Genomic DNA, 16,426 nt, shown 5'->3' with positions numbered 1-16,426 from the left:
AGTGTTTATTTGTGTGGGTGTGTGTGGGTGGGTGGGTGTGTGCGAGAGAGAGAGAGAGAGAGAGAGAGAGCGCGAGAGAGAGAGGTGGCCTCTCCTCATGTATCTCTAGCGCTCATGGGCAAGCGGCGTTGAGAAAGCGTTATTGCAACAACAGCCAGCAGATAAATACTGAGGTGAACTGCCCTCTTCTTCTACTCTCTGATAGCGGAGCGGACCATCCAGAGACCGCCAACCTGCCTCGGTGCTTCGCCCAACAGAGTCTGCGCGATGAGGACCTATCGAGTGTAGCGGTCGAGGAGCGCTCCGCACTGGAAACGGAGGAGAGACGGTGAAAGAGAGAGGGGGGGAGAAAGAGAGGGAGTGTGTGTGTGAGGATGAAGCTGGAGCAAGCTCCACCGCGGTTTTCCCGGTAATAAGTCAACTGCGGTACCGGAACAGGAGCCTTGGAAATCAACGGCAGTCAGCTGAGGGAGCCGGGGGCGGGTTGGGGTGGCGTGGGGGGGGGGTATTTCGGCGGACACAGCCATGGCGGGCGGAGGAGTGAAGAGGAGGAAGAAAGCGGGGCTCCCGGGATTCTGCTGGAAGACCTGCTACTTCCACATTTTGTTCTGGGTCGTCTCCGTCTGCGGCGAAGAGGAGACTTTCATCGTGGAGGTAAAGTCCGACAAGCCTCCCGCTCTAATACGCGCGGGACAGGCACGGTTAGTAAAAAGACGCACGAGGTAACCTGCAATTGTTTTTCTTTTTCTTTTTTTGTACCTGTACCCGCCCCCCACCCTTCTGTGCGTTTCCCCACACGTTTCTGCCCTGTTGTGAAAGTGATATCCACCCCGCGGAAAAGGACCCGCCATAAATGATCAATGTGTGCCAGTGCAATAAATGAAATGAACGCACGAACACGCAGACGTTTTGTTTATTTTGTTTTTCCAAAAGAGAAAAAAAGGCAGCACATCGCGTGGTCATTGTTTTTAACGTGAGAGGAGCGTGCGTCTGGCGGGTCTGTGGAAACGTCTCCAGCTTTCGTCCATTCAATGCACCGCCCCATGGTTTGTGAACAAAAGTGCCACGATGGCCCCGGTGGCTTTCATTCCCCCGTTTGAATTGTGTAGTACGCTTTTGTGTGCCACAAAGCTGTGCTGCAAGGGCTGTTGTATGACTTGCAATGGCACACGTCGCTTCTCTCCGGTGATCGCGCATTGTGCTGTTCGAGCTGACTCTCACTGCGCACGTCAAAGGCTTGCCAGGATCCGCGATAAACAGCCTATCACCTCCCGTTCGGAGCAGACTTAAAACCTGCTGCCCGGCTGTTTGCAGGGCACCATCACGCACCTATGACCCACGGGAGAGCCGGGGCTTCCGAGAAATGTTAGGGCTGCTGTCTGTGTGTACGATTGAAAGCACACGAGGGGCTGAGAGTCCAAATACCTCTGCCGTTGAGGTTACTACACAACATGCACATGAATCCTTTAGCTCCGATGTGGAGTTTTTGTTTTTGTTTTTTTGCGTTTGTTATGCCTTTGCAGGTTAGAGGAGCCTTCATGGCAGGCACATTTTATCAATAAGTGCGCCATCATCAGCATGCAAGGTGCGTTAAAGCGAACCTGAATGAAACCGCTCCGCCGCGTTCATGTGTGCTGAACAAAGCGTCTCCCAACCCCCCCCTTTCCCTCCCCCTCCTGACTCCAAATATAGCCCTCTTCCATAATTTATCGAAATGGCATGGGAGTCGGAGGAGAGACCAGAGAGGAGACGAGGCAGTGCTACACAGAAATGTTTTTCCCAACATGGATTTGGCTGCAATCTTTGTCGTGTCTGTGTTGTGAAAGCATGACGTCTGCAGCCGTGCAAAACACAAAGAGAAAAAGCACACAAAGAAAGTTCTCTATGATACTGGACACACAGCCTAACGCAATGACAGGTCATATAAAATGGCTAAATGATGCCATCATGAGGGTTTACCTTGGTCTCAGGTTGGTTTGTTTGTTTTTATTTGCTAGTAGTAGTGTTGTTTGTCAACGCAGCTGTGTGATCCTTTGTTCGTGCCTATAGCTACTGTATTGTGCCACTCACGTGGACGTTGTTTTGCACATCTGGAGTGGTGTGTTTGCGAAAGTAGCCCATTTCCAGTTTTAGGAGACAGGTTGGTCCGACAGGCACTTGAGTCGTTGTGTTTTTCATCTTGGTGACACTGTTCAGACAAAGGCGATGCCTGCTGTGGTTCGGCCTTGGCCAGTAAACGGCTGCTCACCTCACCGTGGCATACAAAGCACCGGGCTGGTTTTGCTATAGGTTGCATTTTGCGTTGTTTTGCAAGCATTCTGTGACATGCCACTTCAAATCCATGATAAGACATGTTAAAACTCCATAGTCATTATAATAAACACACGTTTTTGTCATTAAAAAACACAAAAGGACGACTCTGAATGAAAGGATTGTGTTGGATTTCCCTTTACACAAACAAAAAAGAAACCCATCAGCATACTCAGTTGCCTGAAATTCTTTCGTTAGTATTTCTGAATCTTAAACATTATTTCATCCTTTGCAGATTAAGCTCCCAAAATGACTCGTGGCTCACAAACATAATTATGACTCCAAATGCACTTTGCTTTAAGGCCTACAATTATTGTGTAATGCTAGATATATGTATTTACAAAAATATCTTTTTTTTTTGGAAGTGTGCCTTTCATTCAAGGATTTCTTTGTGAACATACCCATTTTAGCCAACGGATTGGGAGGCTCTTGGTGAGCTATTTGAGTGGAAAATGAGATTGATACACATTCATATGGCAAGACAAAACACTCAGCACAGCAGGGTATTTGTTCTGCCCGTGCCTCGTCTTAGTGCATCCACACACATGCCGTGTTCTTAATGCTCTTGTACACAAAGTGAAGAGGTGCACAAATGAATTTTTTTTAATCCAAATTTCTTTGTAATTTCCTACAAATATTTCTAAAATGCAGACGGCTGACTTTTTAAAAAATGTGACCATTTTCTAACAAAGGTGTGTAATCTTCCCAACTGACCTATGTTTTCATTCCAGAAAAAGGATTCTGCTCAAGTAGATTTGCTTTATCCCCCCCCCCCCCCCACGATATCTTCCATCTCAAATTGACTAAATGTCTTCAGGTGTTATCATGTGATATTTTCTGAGAAGGTTTTCACTGTGAAGTCACACATGCTTCTGCATTGACTCTAATTCGCACAGCGTCCAGCTTCTTTGTGGGCAGAACGTATTGTCCGTATCAAACCAGACATAACTGCATGGCTCATTAGATGATCTTTAAAGAATTGTTCCTTGCTTTCATTTCTGGTATCATGTCACGGGGCTCCTGTATTTCCTGGTCAAAGGTGTGTGACGTTGCATACATGATCCCAGGTAGTCTCTTTGTGTTGAACATGGATTGTAAATAAAAGAGAGTATACATTGAAATGGGGGCTCGCACCTCCCCCATTTATCAACAAACAGGACAAAGTGTGTCCGTCCCCCTCTGTTTCTCACAAATTTTAGTTGAGAACAGCTGTAAAAAAAGCTATGCTGGCCACTGTGCCCCTTGTCATATTTGAACAAAGCAAGCATGCTCCAATTGCACAAAGGAGAATCTGTACAAGTCCAGTTTACAGTGAACGCATGATCACTGCTCTTACAGATACCTCTTGAAAAAGCTGGTCAATTCACCCAGTACAAGAGAAGGTGCAAAGACTTAATTTCCTCCATCCAGCACATGACAGACCTTACAATACCGCATAGCATTCTCCCCCTCAGTGATGGGACATCTTCTGCAAGAATCCTTCCCATCACTTTAAATACATTACGTTTTCCTTTTGTCCTTTTGTTAGAGTTGAGAGTTGAAATAGCCACTACTGTCTTTAATAGAAAAGATGTTGATATAAGTGCCGATGTCGGTTATAGGATGACGTGCAATGTACCTCAAAGTTGATAAATTCTGAGGGAATTTCAATCATACAATTTATTGCTGTGATTTCAACTTAATCACTTGTTTAGAGCGTTTCACGTAAGGCATTGCCAGGTGAATTATATCTTGTAGTGGTGTAGACATTATGAAGGTTGGCTGAAATATGTTCTTGCTTTTGTGTCATTTTCACTGCTTTCTGTGATCTGTAAAAATTTTCAGTTTTCAGTGAATAGGGGACCGCAGGTTGATTTTTTTTTTCCGACAGTTTTTGTAATAAATAAAAAAAATACTAATAATAGAACAGTAGTTATTGTGCTTTATTATTTAGGTTTATTTGTTCATGATGTATTGTGCAAAGCTATGCAACAACAAGCCATGTATATTTCTTGTAGAGCCCCGTTCTCTGTGTCAGACATGAGTTTTAGTCAACATATTGGGACAGACATAAAGCAAGCATAACAGCTGATAGAAGCCTTGCACTTTTATGTTGTAATTATGGTACTTAATAACAGATTTACTCTTAATAGTGCAATTAATACAAAGCCTATAAGTTTAAGCTCCTTAGACCGCTCGGCCACACTACCATATGATCTATAAGTTCAAGCTGCTTTGTGGACAAAATAAACGAGATGAGCTAAGGAAGATGTGACATAGAGCGTTGAAAGCAGGATGCAAGTGTTGTTGACACTAGGTTCTTCTAGCTCCAATTGTATCCTTCAGCTACATTCACCAGCCATACCTCCTCCAGCCTCCTCCACTGTAGATGGAGGAGGTATGGCTAGGGTGTTCACTAGCTACTGTACCATATGTAGGGTATACCCCAGGGCTTTGTGCTTGTTCCCTTCCTTTCCCCTTGGTCAGATTGTCCATTAATTTGACCTCCATTTCTACTGCTATGATGATGATACTCAGATCTACATGAGCAGAAATCACCTCCATAACCTACCTCACATTGCACATTGTCTCTCTCCTCTTATATCTTGGATGCAACTTAACTTCCTCAAACTAAACAGTGATGAAACAGACCTCCTCCTCATCAACTCTAAATCTGTCCTCGCCAGTGCTATGAACATCTGTCTCACTATTGATGGCACTACTCTTTCCCTCCTCTCTTTGAAACATTCTGGACCACACCCACATTAAATCTCAATCATAATCAAAACTTAAGTTTTCCACTGCTGTAACATTACCAGAATCATGGTCCTCCCTCTTCCGCCCTAGCGCTGAACTGGTCATTCATGCATTCATATCCTCCTAACTCAACTATCACAACTCCCTCCTCTGTGGCATCAGCTCCTGCTCCCTCCATCAAGTGAAGGTTGTCCAGAACTCAAACCCCAGACACCAAACTCCCGCCAAATCCCCAGACCACATCATCCCAGTCTTTTATTGGCTCCCTAGTTCAGCACTTCATCACCTAAAAAATCCTCCTCTTCATCTATAAAGCACTGCATCACCTGGCCCCTTCATACCTCGTATACCCTCTTCTGCCCTACCAACCCACCCAGTCACTCTGATCCTTCCTCCACTGGTCTCATTTCCATGCTAAAAATGTACTTCTGCAGGTTTTGGTGACGGGGTATTGTTAGTAGAGACATCTGCCCCTCTGGAGCACCCTCCAACCATCCGCTTTTAAATGGTAAATGGGGAATTCCTCCCCATTTACGAGACCCACCTATAAACCCACTCTGGCCTACCTATATGCCCTTGTTTCATTTTGGTTTTGTTTGTTTTTGTTTTTTGTTTTTTGTATTTCTGTGTTCATTGTTGTTTGGCTGTTAATTTTTGTATTGTTTTTATTTTCCATGTTTCCTGCCCTGTTTTGTCAAGTGTCTTTGGATTACAGAAAAGCACCATACAAATTTCATAGATTTTTATTGAATATTATTATTTTTATTATTATTATTTAAATGGAGGGAGATGGATTTTATGCAGTGTTTTCTTTGTGTCAAGTAAAATATGGTCTGAAATGCTCAGTGAACCATGCTCCATCACATATGACCACCCATCTCAGCTTGTTATGCATTACAGTTTTGAGAAGTCAGCCTCACTCTGACTGAAGCACGGGGAGCTTGATCTCGAAACCCAGCCAGAGAACGGCATCAAACTTAAACGAGTCAAGTCGAGTCCAGCCCGAGAAGGGCCCTCAAATGGCTAGAATACAGTTGTGCTATGTATTGGGCTATTACTAGATTCCTTATATGCCTAAAAGCCACAATTCATTGGTATATCCAATGGAATTTATAAAAATAACATATCTACTGCAGTATTTTATTTTATTTTTACCAGTAGACTACTCACCCTTTCTTGCCATTTGGATGTCTGAGCAGACAGGAAAAGCGTTTATTTTTTCTTCTTCTTTCTTTCTGATCATGATGCATAGACTACAGGCTTATTGTGTGGCTTTTGGAAATTAATTTCCAAATACACTGCATGCAAAGCAGCCCATGACTTTTTGTTTCAAAACCCAACGTCAAGCCTAATATCTCTGTGACGTTGCCGTTATACATAGGTTATAAAAGCACACAGATTGAGTTTATTATTGCCTCATACAAGAGCAACCTATTAGTCTCTCTCTCTCTCTTCTCTCTCTCTCTCTCTCTCTCTCTCTCTCTCTCTCTCTCTCTCTCTCTCTCTCTCTCTCTCTCTCTCGGCCCAGCGACCTCATATTGTTGGACTATTAATTGCTGGATTTCGTTGACTATCTGCCTCAGTGCCTGTTGGTCAGGTAATTATTGTCATGCATGTGACAAGACACGTGAGAAGACGATGGACAGGAGTCAGACTCAATTTATTTTACAATCAGGGAACTAAAATTTATTCAGAAGGGGGCAAAATTGGCTGAGAAGACTGGTGAAAGACCATCATAGGGAATGTATAGCCAATGGTGGTCACACTCATTCGCAACACAAAGGAAAAAAAATTAATAAAGAAAGTAGGTAGCTTTTGAAACTGAGCCCAGCCCGGTCTGAATCAATCCTCATACATTAAGGTCTGGGTCGGGCTCTGTTGGGCTCGGGTCGAAAACCAAAACTTTATTATGCATTTTAATTGTTTACATCAAAACACAAAGACATTGATCTGCTTCTTTTTCTCAGCCGGTGCTTATCAAACGTAGACATGCTGTGGAATGAGATGAGAACAATAAAAAGACTAATGAGGGAGACAGACACAAGCAGAGAGAGAAAGAGGGAGATGGTAAAAGAAAGGGAGAGAGGAGGAAGAGCGAGTGAGCGAGAGAGAGAGAGAGTGAGAGCAATGGAGTGAGCGCACAAAAGATGGGAAGAAGAGATTGGAAGTATAGAGCAAGAAGTGTAGAGAAAATGGGAAGCGACAAAGGGAGAGGCAGGGAGAAATCAAGAGTGGAGTAAGAGAGAAAAGGAAGAGAGCAAGTGTGAGGGAGAGCAAGAGAGAGAAGCAGGAGAGAGAGAGCGAGAAAGAGAGCGAGACGGTAGGAGGAGGCATTCAAGTCTTTGTTTGACTCACTGATACATGTTCCTTTGTCTATTTGCCTTTCCCAAAAGGCCAAAGTCTGCTTGTCTTTTTGTGTGTTTTGTTTTTGTTTTTTGTTAATGTAAATATATTTTTAGTAAGTACAGTGCAGTCAATTGTCAACACTGCCGTTATTGTGGCTGTTGTTGTTGTTGTTGTTGTTGTTGTAATAACCCACATGTGCTCTTCATGAAATTGTAGTTTATCATAATGAAAAATATTATCCCAGAGTGACTGTTCATTTAAATGATTGATTTTATTGATTTTATTGATTGATTGATTGACAGATTTCATTTAATTGACGAGTTAAATGATAACATACCAAAAGGCAGCATTAAGCTAATTACTGCTACTTACCATGGTGATAATCATCAGCAGTGATAGTGATCAATAATTCATGGGCAAATGAAAGAAATGATGACATAATATCACAACAAAAGGAGAGGGTGGATTTTTATTGGTCCTTTCTGTCACATTAGGTTCTCCTCATTTCCTCTGGAATGACATCATCTTCTTTGTTAGAGCACGGCCAGTGTTGCTGATTTGTGTGGTGATGGTGTGGGCGACTTATTTGCTCATCAGCATTTCATGTTTTTGTCATTGTGGTTGATTTAGATTAACCTTTTCTTAATGATGGCGGTCATAATAGCAAATTAGATTTTGACAGTGATAATCATGGGGGAAATTACCAGGATGACTGATCTCGTGATGGGAAAATGGAAGGATCATGCTGACATATGTGTGCATGGTGATGCGTTTGATGATTAAAATCAAAATGTTTTTCACGATATCAGCGTTGGTGCAGTGACGGTTATCTGCAAATGTATATAATTCATTCACTTACAGAAATTTGTGTCGATACGCTTGAAGAAAAACAAAACTCACCAAGCGCATTCATCCAGATAAAACACGTCACTCATTAAAGGAAATTGCAGAGGTATAGAGCTCTTTAATTGATCAGTCACATGGTCTCTTATCACTGAACACAACTGTGGCACCTTCAGAAACCAGCAAACGCCTTTCCGATATCAACCCAGTTTTTTAGATTGCCTGTGAGATAAGCCAAAAGATCTATTTTGGATTTTTATTATTCCGTCCTGTTGTTGGCCATGTTTGGCACCTTCTAACAATATTTTGCAAATTATTATAAATTTAGGCTGGCTTTTGTTTATGTAGTATTATCATTATTAGTTGCAGTAGTATTAATTGCAATCATTTTTCTTTCTTCCTTTTTTTTTGTGTGGATTTTTTCCCCCTTTTTCTCCCCAATTGTACTTGGCCAATTACCCTATTTTCCGAGCCATCCCGGTCACTGCGCCACCCCCTCTGCTGATCCGGGGAGGGCTGCAGACTACCACACACCTCCTCCGATACATGTGGAGTCGCCAGCGGCTTCTTTTCACCTGACAGTGAGAAGTTTCGCCAGGAGGATGTTGGAGGATCACGCTATTCCCCCCAGTACCCCCTCCCCCCGAACAGGCGCCCTGACCGACCAGAGGAGGCGCTACTGCAGCAACCAGGACACATTCCGACTTCTCACCCGCAGACATGGCCAATTGTGTCTTTAGGGACACCCGGCCAAGCCGGAGGGAACACGGGGATTCGACCCGGCGATCCACGTGTTGGTAGGCAATGGAATAGACCGCTACGCTACCCGGACATCAGTCGTTGCAGCCATATTATGCATGTCAATCTCCATATGTTGGCTTAACCTCACTGAAACAGTGGCAGTTCATCTACATTTCCCGGTGGTCCATGGTATTTTAAGTCTATCGTCATGTATATATGTGCTCATTCCAGGATAGATCTGCCTAAGAATGTTGTATTGGTACAAGTATGGGCTCTTGCATCTTGCATTTTATTTTTTCCAAAGGCTCAGAGTAGAGACCACAGAACAGAAATACTATTACATATACTATATAGCTACATACACAGGGTGTATTGCACCATGCAGACCTGTGTTAAAAGGGAACAATACTTATCTGACGTCAGCTGTCTCGGGTCATGAAGGGCTGTCTTTGAGGTCCAGGATCAGCAAAGTATTGCGCAATACCAGCGAGCGCCGTCTCTGACACACACACACACACACAGGCACATTTTAAGCAAATGCGTGGTAGGTAGTGTTACATTTCATCTAACTGGCGTCTCTCAGCAGAGTAATTAATGATATTGTATTACTCTTTTTTTCCCCTCGATGACTGCTTGTTTGACGGTATTGTAACATTAATATTGATTGGTGTAAAATGACCATGAGGTCACGACTCGTGTATCTGACACGCTGCACGCATGGTGGGAAATAATCGCAATGGTATTGCGGCTGCCAAAGCATGGAAGTAGTGGCACAAATATCCTTCAGGTTGTGCACAGGGGTAAAAACAACAAGACAACAACCGAGTCCGCATGCAGGATATTTGTTTGCGTGTAAATCTTGAGGATTTCGCTTTAAATGAATTAAGTGGTCAATGCTCTTAATGTGGACTGATAATTATAGTCTATGAAGTCCTATTTTGTTTTCTTTGGTAACATTGGGTGGATTTCAAATTTACACCCAACTTTACATAGAGAAGTTGATAACCTGTGCTGATTAGATCAGATGTAACTGGTGCAGATGGGAATGCATCGAAAAATGACCGACTTATGTTAACTTTCCATTATTTTTGTGACTGAATTTGCCTTTGAACTGTGTCAGTGTCGGGACAGCAGCATGGGTGGCTGCCGAAGTGTCAGCTTGGCCCCCCCCCTTTTTTTCCCTCAATTCTACTTGGCCAATTACCCCACTCTTCCGAGTCATCCTGGTCATTGTTCCACCCCCTCTGCTGATCCGGGGAGGGCTGCAGACTACCACATGCCTCCTCCGATACATGTGGAGTCACCAGCCGCTTCTTTTCACCTGACGGTGAGGAGTTTCACCAGGGGGACATAGCACGTGGGAGGATCACGCTACCCCCCCCCCCCCCGAACAGGCACCCCAACCGAGCAGAGGAGGCGCAAGTGCAGCGACCAAGACACATACCCACACCCAGCTTCCCACCCGCAGACACGGCCAATTGTGTCTGTAGGGACGCCCAACCAAGCCGGAGGTAACACGGGGATTCGAACCAAACTTGGTCTTTTTAGCTTGTTTCATTCAAAATCAGGCCATTTATGTGTCGTGAAGGATGTGGTGCTCCATTCCTCCCAGTGTTATTTTATTTTGTTTTGACAGTTGGTTGCTTGGTCACTACAATGCAGTTACCCTTGTCTACAATTAGAAAATGTATGACAATGGTAAAGATGTGAAAATTATCACGGAGAATAAATCCGAGTTGATGAAGACGATAACACCCATCCATCCATCCATTAGCTGAACCACTTATCCTGCTCTCACAATCACGGGGATGCTAGAGCCTATTCCAGCAGTCATTGGGCGGCAGGCGGGGAGACACCCTGGACAGGCCGCCGAGCCATCAAAGGGCCAACACACACACAAACACACACACACACACACACACACACACACACACACACACACACACACACACACACACACACACACACACACACACACACACACAACCAATCATACCTAGGGACAATTTAGTATGGCCGATTCACCTGACCTACATGTCTTTGGACTGTGGGAGGAAACAGGAGCCCCCGGAGGAAACCCACACAGACACGGGGAGAACATGCAAACTCCACACAGAGGATGACCCGGATGACCAACCACTGCGCCACCGTGCTGCCCGACGATAACATTGACAAGCAATAGTGTTGATGATGAGGGAGTGTGTCTAATTTCCCTCAGCCCTTTCACTGAACTTTCCTGAACTCAACCTAACCTGCCTTAACCTGACTTAACCTCAACCTCTGCCTAACCCTAACCTTAACCCAACACTCACCTAACCTTAACCAATAGCTAACCTATTTGATAGCCCACCCACAGGGATGAGGGAGCACAGGGCCAACCCCGATGATGATGAGAGCGGACACCATAACAACAGTGACTATGGAGTTGGTGTTCCTAGCAACGCGATTAGGAGGATGATAATGATAACAATGAGGATGATGGGGAAGCCTGTAAAGAAGGAAGCTTTAGAGATAAGCGTTGTGTTTCTCCAGAGTTTTGGGCCCTTGTGTTTTTTTTTTCTTTCCTCTCCCCAGAGAAAAGTAAGAGGAGCACAGGGAAATAGGAGGCTGGTCCCTGTGGTGCTGTAAACACTGCGTTACACCAGAGAAAAGGGCTAGATGAGCCTGCAGGTCGGCACTTATCAAAAGTCTTGGTTTGTGTGTTTCTTTGTGGTTTTTGTGTTTGTGTGGAATCTGAGTGTGGGTGGATCAGAATCCACTTTATTGGCCAGGTGTGCAGGTGCATACAAGGAATTTGACTGGTTTATAGCAGCTTCTAGTACTTACATGTGTCACTCAAAAACGAGCACAGCAAGTTATGTCACAACTATACAGCATTGTTATGGCTGAATAATTATTTATTTTTAATTTATTTTATTTTTGGGGGGATTTTTTTCTCTCCCTTTTTCTCCTCAATTACTACTACTTTCGGCTGCCCCTGTTAGGGGTCGCCAAAGTGGATCATCCTTTTTCTCCTCAGTTGAATCCGGCCAATTACTCCACCCTTACGAGCTGTCCTGGTCTCTGCTCCACCCCCTCTGCCGATCCGGGGAAGGCTGCAGACTACCACATGCCTCCTCCGATACATGTGGAGTTGCCAGCCGCTTCGTTTCACCTGACAGTGAGGAGTTTCACCAAGGGGACGTAATGAGTGGGAGGATCACGCTACCCCCCCCCCACTCTCTGAACAGGTGCCCCAATCGACCAGAGGAGGTACTAGTGCAGCGACCAGGACACACACCCACATCTAGCTTCCCACCCACAGACACGGCCAATTGTGTCTCTAGGGATGCAAGCCAGAGGTAACACGGGGATTCGAACTGGCGATCCCCGTGTTCTTAGGCAACGGAATAGACTGCTACGCTACCCGAACGTCCATAGCTGAATAATTTATAACCTTTTATAACCTGTATACAGCCGTTATATAAGTATTTATGTTGTTACACATCTGATGTGTATATTGCTGGTTGATGTTTGTATCTATGTTGTGTGTGTGTGTGTGTGTGTGTGTGTGTCGGTATTGGTGGACTGTATTAATGTGTATGCGCGTGTTGGACTGTTTTTGTGTGTAGTTGTTACTTTTTGTGGATGTACAAGTGTGTTCGTGCGTGGGCGGGTATGACTTCATGGTCGTTCATAAAGCGCTCAGGTGCCGTATAGTGGTTGCAGTCTCTCATGTTCTCCTCTATTTTTATAATGCACAGAATGCACGTTCAGAACAGTTTAGCTTATCGATGGGCAGCCTCGTTGTTCCGCAATCCTCTGTCTCTCCCTCTCTCTTTGTAGTATTTTCTCTTCCGCCCTCCCCTCCATCGTCTTGCCCTCCCACACACGTACACTGCATCCAGTACGTGGTGTGAGCTGCAGCAGTAAATAAGAGATGTCAGCGTCAGCGCACATGTGATCAGTGGTGTGTGTGTGTGTGTGTGTGTGTGTGTGTGTGTGTGTGTGTGTGTGTGTGTGCATGCAGCTAACTGGGCCCCAGTCTTTTTCCAAAACCAGTTTTGCACATTTCTATCTCGCTCTGTAAAGTAGTGAGGTGATGCAAGGGCAAGTCCACCTGAAGCCCATATGCCCCTGATGCAGCTCTTGTTGTAGAGGTGACTAGCAGCATGGTTTTAAGAGGTGGTGTCTGACTGGAGTAAGGGGCAACCTGAAAACAGTATCATAAAGAGGGGAATGAATTAAACAGTGTGCACTGATTGTTTGTCATGAGGCTAGTTGTTATTTCTGCCACTCCACCGGTTGTTAAGGTCGGCCCTCTTTTGCTTCAAGCTGAGAAAAAAGTAAAACGGACAAAGGGGGAGTAAGAGAGAAGGAGAGAGAGGGAGCGAGAGAAAGAGAGAGTTGTGTAATACTGCAGAGGGAGGTGGGAATTTAGTGAAAGAGTCAGATGCAAAAAAACCAAAACAAAACAAAACGAGAAATAAAAAGCTGTGAAGACTTGAAGAGAGAAGAAAGTGGAAGACCATCAGTTATACATGAGAGAGGACGAAAGAGAAGGGCAGCGAAATGGAGATGAAGAGGAGTCAAAGATAAAGACAGAGAAGGAAAACCTTAGGAGAGGTAGAGGTAAATCGGTGGAGCGTATGGAGTAGGAGATGAAAGGAGACAATGAGGAAAGGAGGGGAGACTAGGAGGAAAGGATACTAGGAGGAAACGAGAGGAGACTAGGAGGAAAGGAGAGGTGACTAGGAGGAAAGGAAAGGAGACTAGGAGGAAAGGAGAGGTGACTAGAAGGAAAGGACAGACAACTAGTAGGAAAGGAAAGGAGACTTGGTAGAAAGGAAAGGAGACTACGAGGAAAGTAAAGAAGACTAGGTAGAAAGGAGACTAGGAGGAAAGCTGAGAAGGTGCTTGTGGTATGTACTGCACGGAAGGAGAGATTGGGAAGGAGTAGTAGGACAAGAAAGATGGTGAATTTCAACATCGGGGATGAACGAAAGGAGAGACAGGAGATGAGTGTGTCCATGGCAAGCGGAGTAGAAATTAGTTGGGTATTGAACATGGCCAGCCAGAGGGAGAGCGAGGGTTGAGTGGTATTTAAAGACATGTGGCCTATATAGTGACGTGGCTCCCCCGCTGATATATTTATGCCCTGCTGTCTCTTTCATGTGAGTCACGAATCCCCCGAACTAAACCCCAGCGGCGCTGAAGATCAAATATTTTTTTTTACATTTTCTTGTGCATTTTTAATGCATTTATTCAAATATACATGCAACATAAGAAGACATGGGCCAATCTTAATGCCTAATTGATCAGGTATTTTTGCCTCAAACAAGTTATAATCAGAGTTAATTGCCAAGTTCTGTGCACAGAGGGGAACATGTCTGGTTTACTTTGGTGCGTGAGCATACCAAGAACCACGGTGGTGTACATGAGGCCTCCACATTTGCAGAAGGGGACACTACGGGAAACCCAATAGGCACATGTACAAAAAGGGAAATGTCACCGGCGTGCTGTAGGTTCGCTACCGCAGGTAAGAGCAGAATAGAAATGAAGAGGAACCGGTGACATGCTGTGTCTTTGCTCTTCATCTCCATAAACCTCCACTGGTACGGGAGGACCGGGGCACGATTCGTGTGATGTGTCGCAAACAAAAAGAAGGAGTGCCAAGTAGCAACGATGGTTCCTAATGTGAAGAAGGAAAAAAAAAGAAAAGGTACAAATGTATGAAAGCCGGTTTCTAAAGTGTGTAAAACACCTGACCAGAGGAAACTCAAAGAAAACCAGTTCCAGACTAGACCAGTAGGGGAGATCGAAAATGTGCAGAGACTTTGCATCTCCCCGTCAGTCTTTCCTCCCCACGGACGCATACACCGATGTTCTGATGTGGCTACAAACTCTGGTCTCAGTACAGCCTCACACGTCTGCTGGTAACACAGAGGGTGTGATGGTGAAACACGGCAATAAACTGATGTCTGGGACCCATAAACAAGAGATGCAAATCACTGGTCTGCAGGAGAGCCGAGACCTGTGAAGGGCCTACAAAATAGCCCGACCACGTAATAAACAACTAGACAAACAAACACAACATTCTCCTCGTTAACACCTACTGTATATCGACACGAAATCGAACTTTATTGCAAGCTGTCGTCAACAGGGACAAGATGATGTGGACAGAAATCTCACGAGAAAGGCAGTTGTGTCGTCTGGGTTTTCATCCTTGCCGGCCAGTCGTCGCCTGTGGATTCTCAGGAGGAGGGGAAAAAAGAGTGATTTAGTTAGTGGATATTTACATCCACCCTCGCCCAGTGTGCAGGGCAGCACCACTGGCACTATGGTGGGGGGGGGGGGGCTTCTAGATGGAGAGAAGGTTCAGCCCAGATAGGAGCCACGATGGGTAGATAGCCCGAGGCTGCAGCATTGCTGTGTGGAGCAATACGGGGCTGGCTGTGGCGCTGACCTGATGGGCTCTGTCCTTGGTGCTGAACCTCCAACAACCTTATTACCCATGCAAAAGGAACTTCCGCCTGTAACTCCCGGCAACTCAAGCGTATTACAACACCCGATACGCCAGTGGGCTCATCTCCAAGCAGAGAGAGGAGAGCTGATAGTCACATTGGCTGGAACCATAATTGGCCTGATTAGCCATGGCCCTTGATTGGCACGTGGTTGGAAACCATTCAGTCAAATTAGGGGTTTTTTGTTTTTTTTGTTTTGTTTTTTTCATTAAAATGTCTCTACCTGAGGAAGATTTGATAGGCACGTGTGTTCTTTCCCTCCCCCCTTCTCTTAAATCCTATCTGCCTTAGTCCTTTCCTTCCTACGCCTACTCCCCTACTGTATATTCCCCTCTTCTCTTCTTCTCTCCTTCCTTCTTCATTCTTCCCCTCTGCTCTCTTTGATTGCTACCTTTTGCTGTTTTCATATCTTTCCATTTTTCTCTTCTGTCTCCCCCATTCCTCTCATATTCTCCCCTCTTCTCCTCTTTTACCCTTCTTCCCTCCCTTCTCTTTCCTCTGTCTTGCTTTCACATTCCTACTTTATTTTTTTCCAAATCTCTCTCTCCTCCTCCATCTTCTGACTGCTCTCTCTCTCTCTCTCTCTCTCTCTCTCTCTCTCTCTCTCTCTCTCTCTCTCTCTCTCTCTCTCTCTCTCTCTCTCTCTCTCTCTCTCTCTCTCTCTCTCTCTCTCTCTCTCTCTCTCTCTCTCTCTCTCTCTCTCTCTCTCTCTCTCTCTCTCTCTCTCTCTCTCGCTCTCTTCTCAGTGTGATCTCTTGTCAGCGCCCCTCCTACCCTGGCATTTGCATTTTGAAATGCATTGTTAGTTTGTGTGTTTGTTTGTGAGTGTGTGTCTGTGTGTTTCAGTTTGTGTGTGTCAACAGAAGTTATTAAAAAGATGGGCTTTCAGCGACGGTGGGAGGTAATTTTCTCTGCTTGTGTATTTGGGAGTGTGAGTGTGTGTGTGT

At 44.9% G+C, this 16,426-nt stretch overlaps 1 protein-coding gene across 1 annotated transcript in view; it reads left to right on the top strand.

Annotated features, from left to right (window-relative positions):
* Positions 1-525: 525 nt before the first annotated feature.
* mmp24 (matrix metallopeptidase 24) overlaps positions 526-16,426 on the top strand; it is a 115,171-nt gene continuing 99,270 nt past the window's right edge. Inside the window, exon 1 of the mRNA XM_056273396.1 lies at positions 526-654. Within this exon, the coding sequence (XP_056129371.1) occupies positions 526-654 (129 nt within the window). The remainder of the gene's footprint in view (positions 655-16,426) is intronic.

The sequence above is a fragment of the Lampris incognitus genome, chromosome 2, assembly GCF_029633865.1.
Source record: "Lampris incognitus isolate fLamInc1 chromosome 2, fLamInc1.hap2, whole genome shotgun sequence".
Classification (NCBI taxonomy): domain Eukaryota; kingdom Metazoa; phylum Chordata; class Actinopteri; order Lampriformes; family Lampridae; genus Lampris; species Lampris incognitus.
This window is presented reverse-complemented; position numbering and strand designations above follow the sequence as displayed.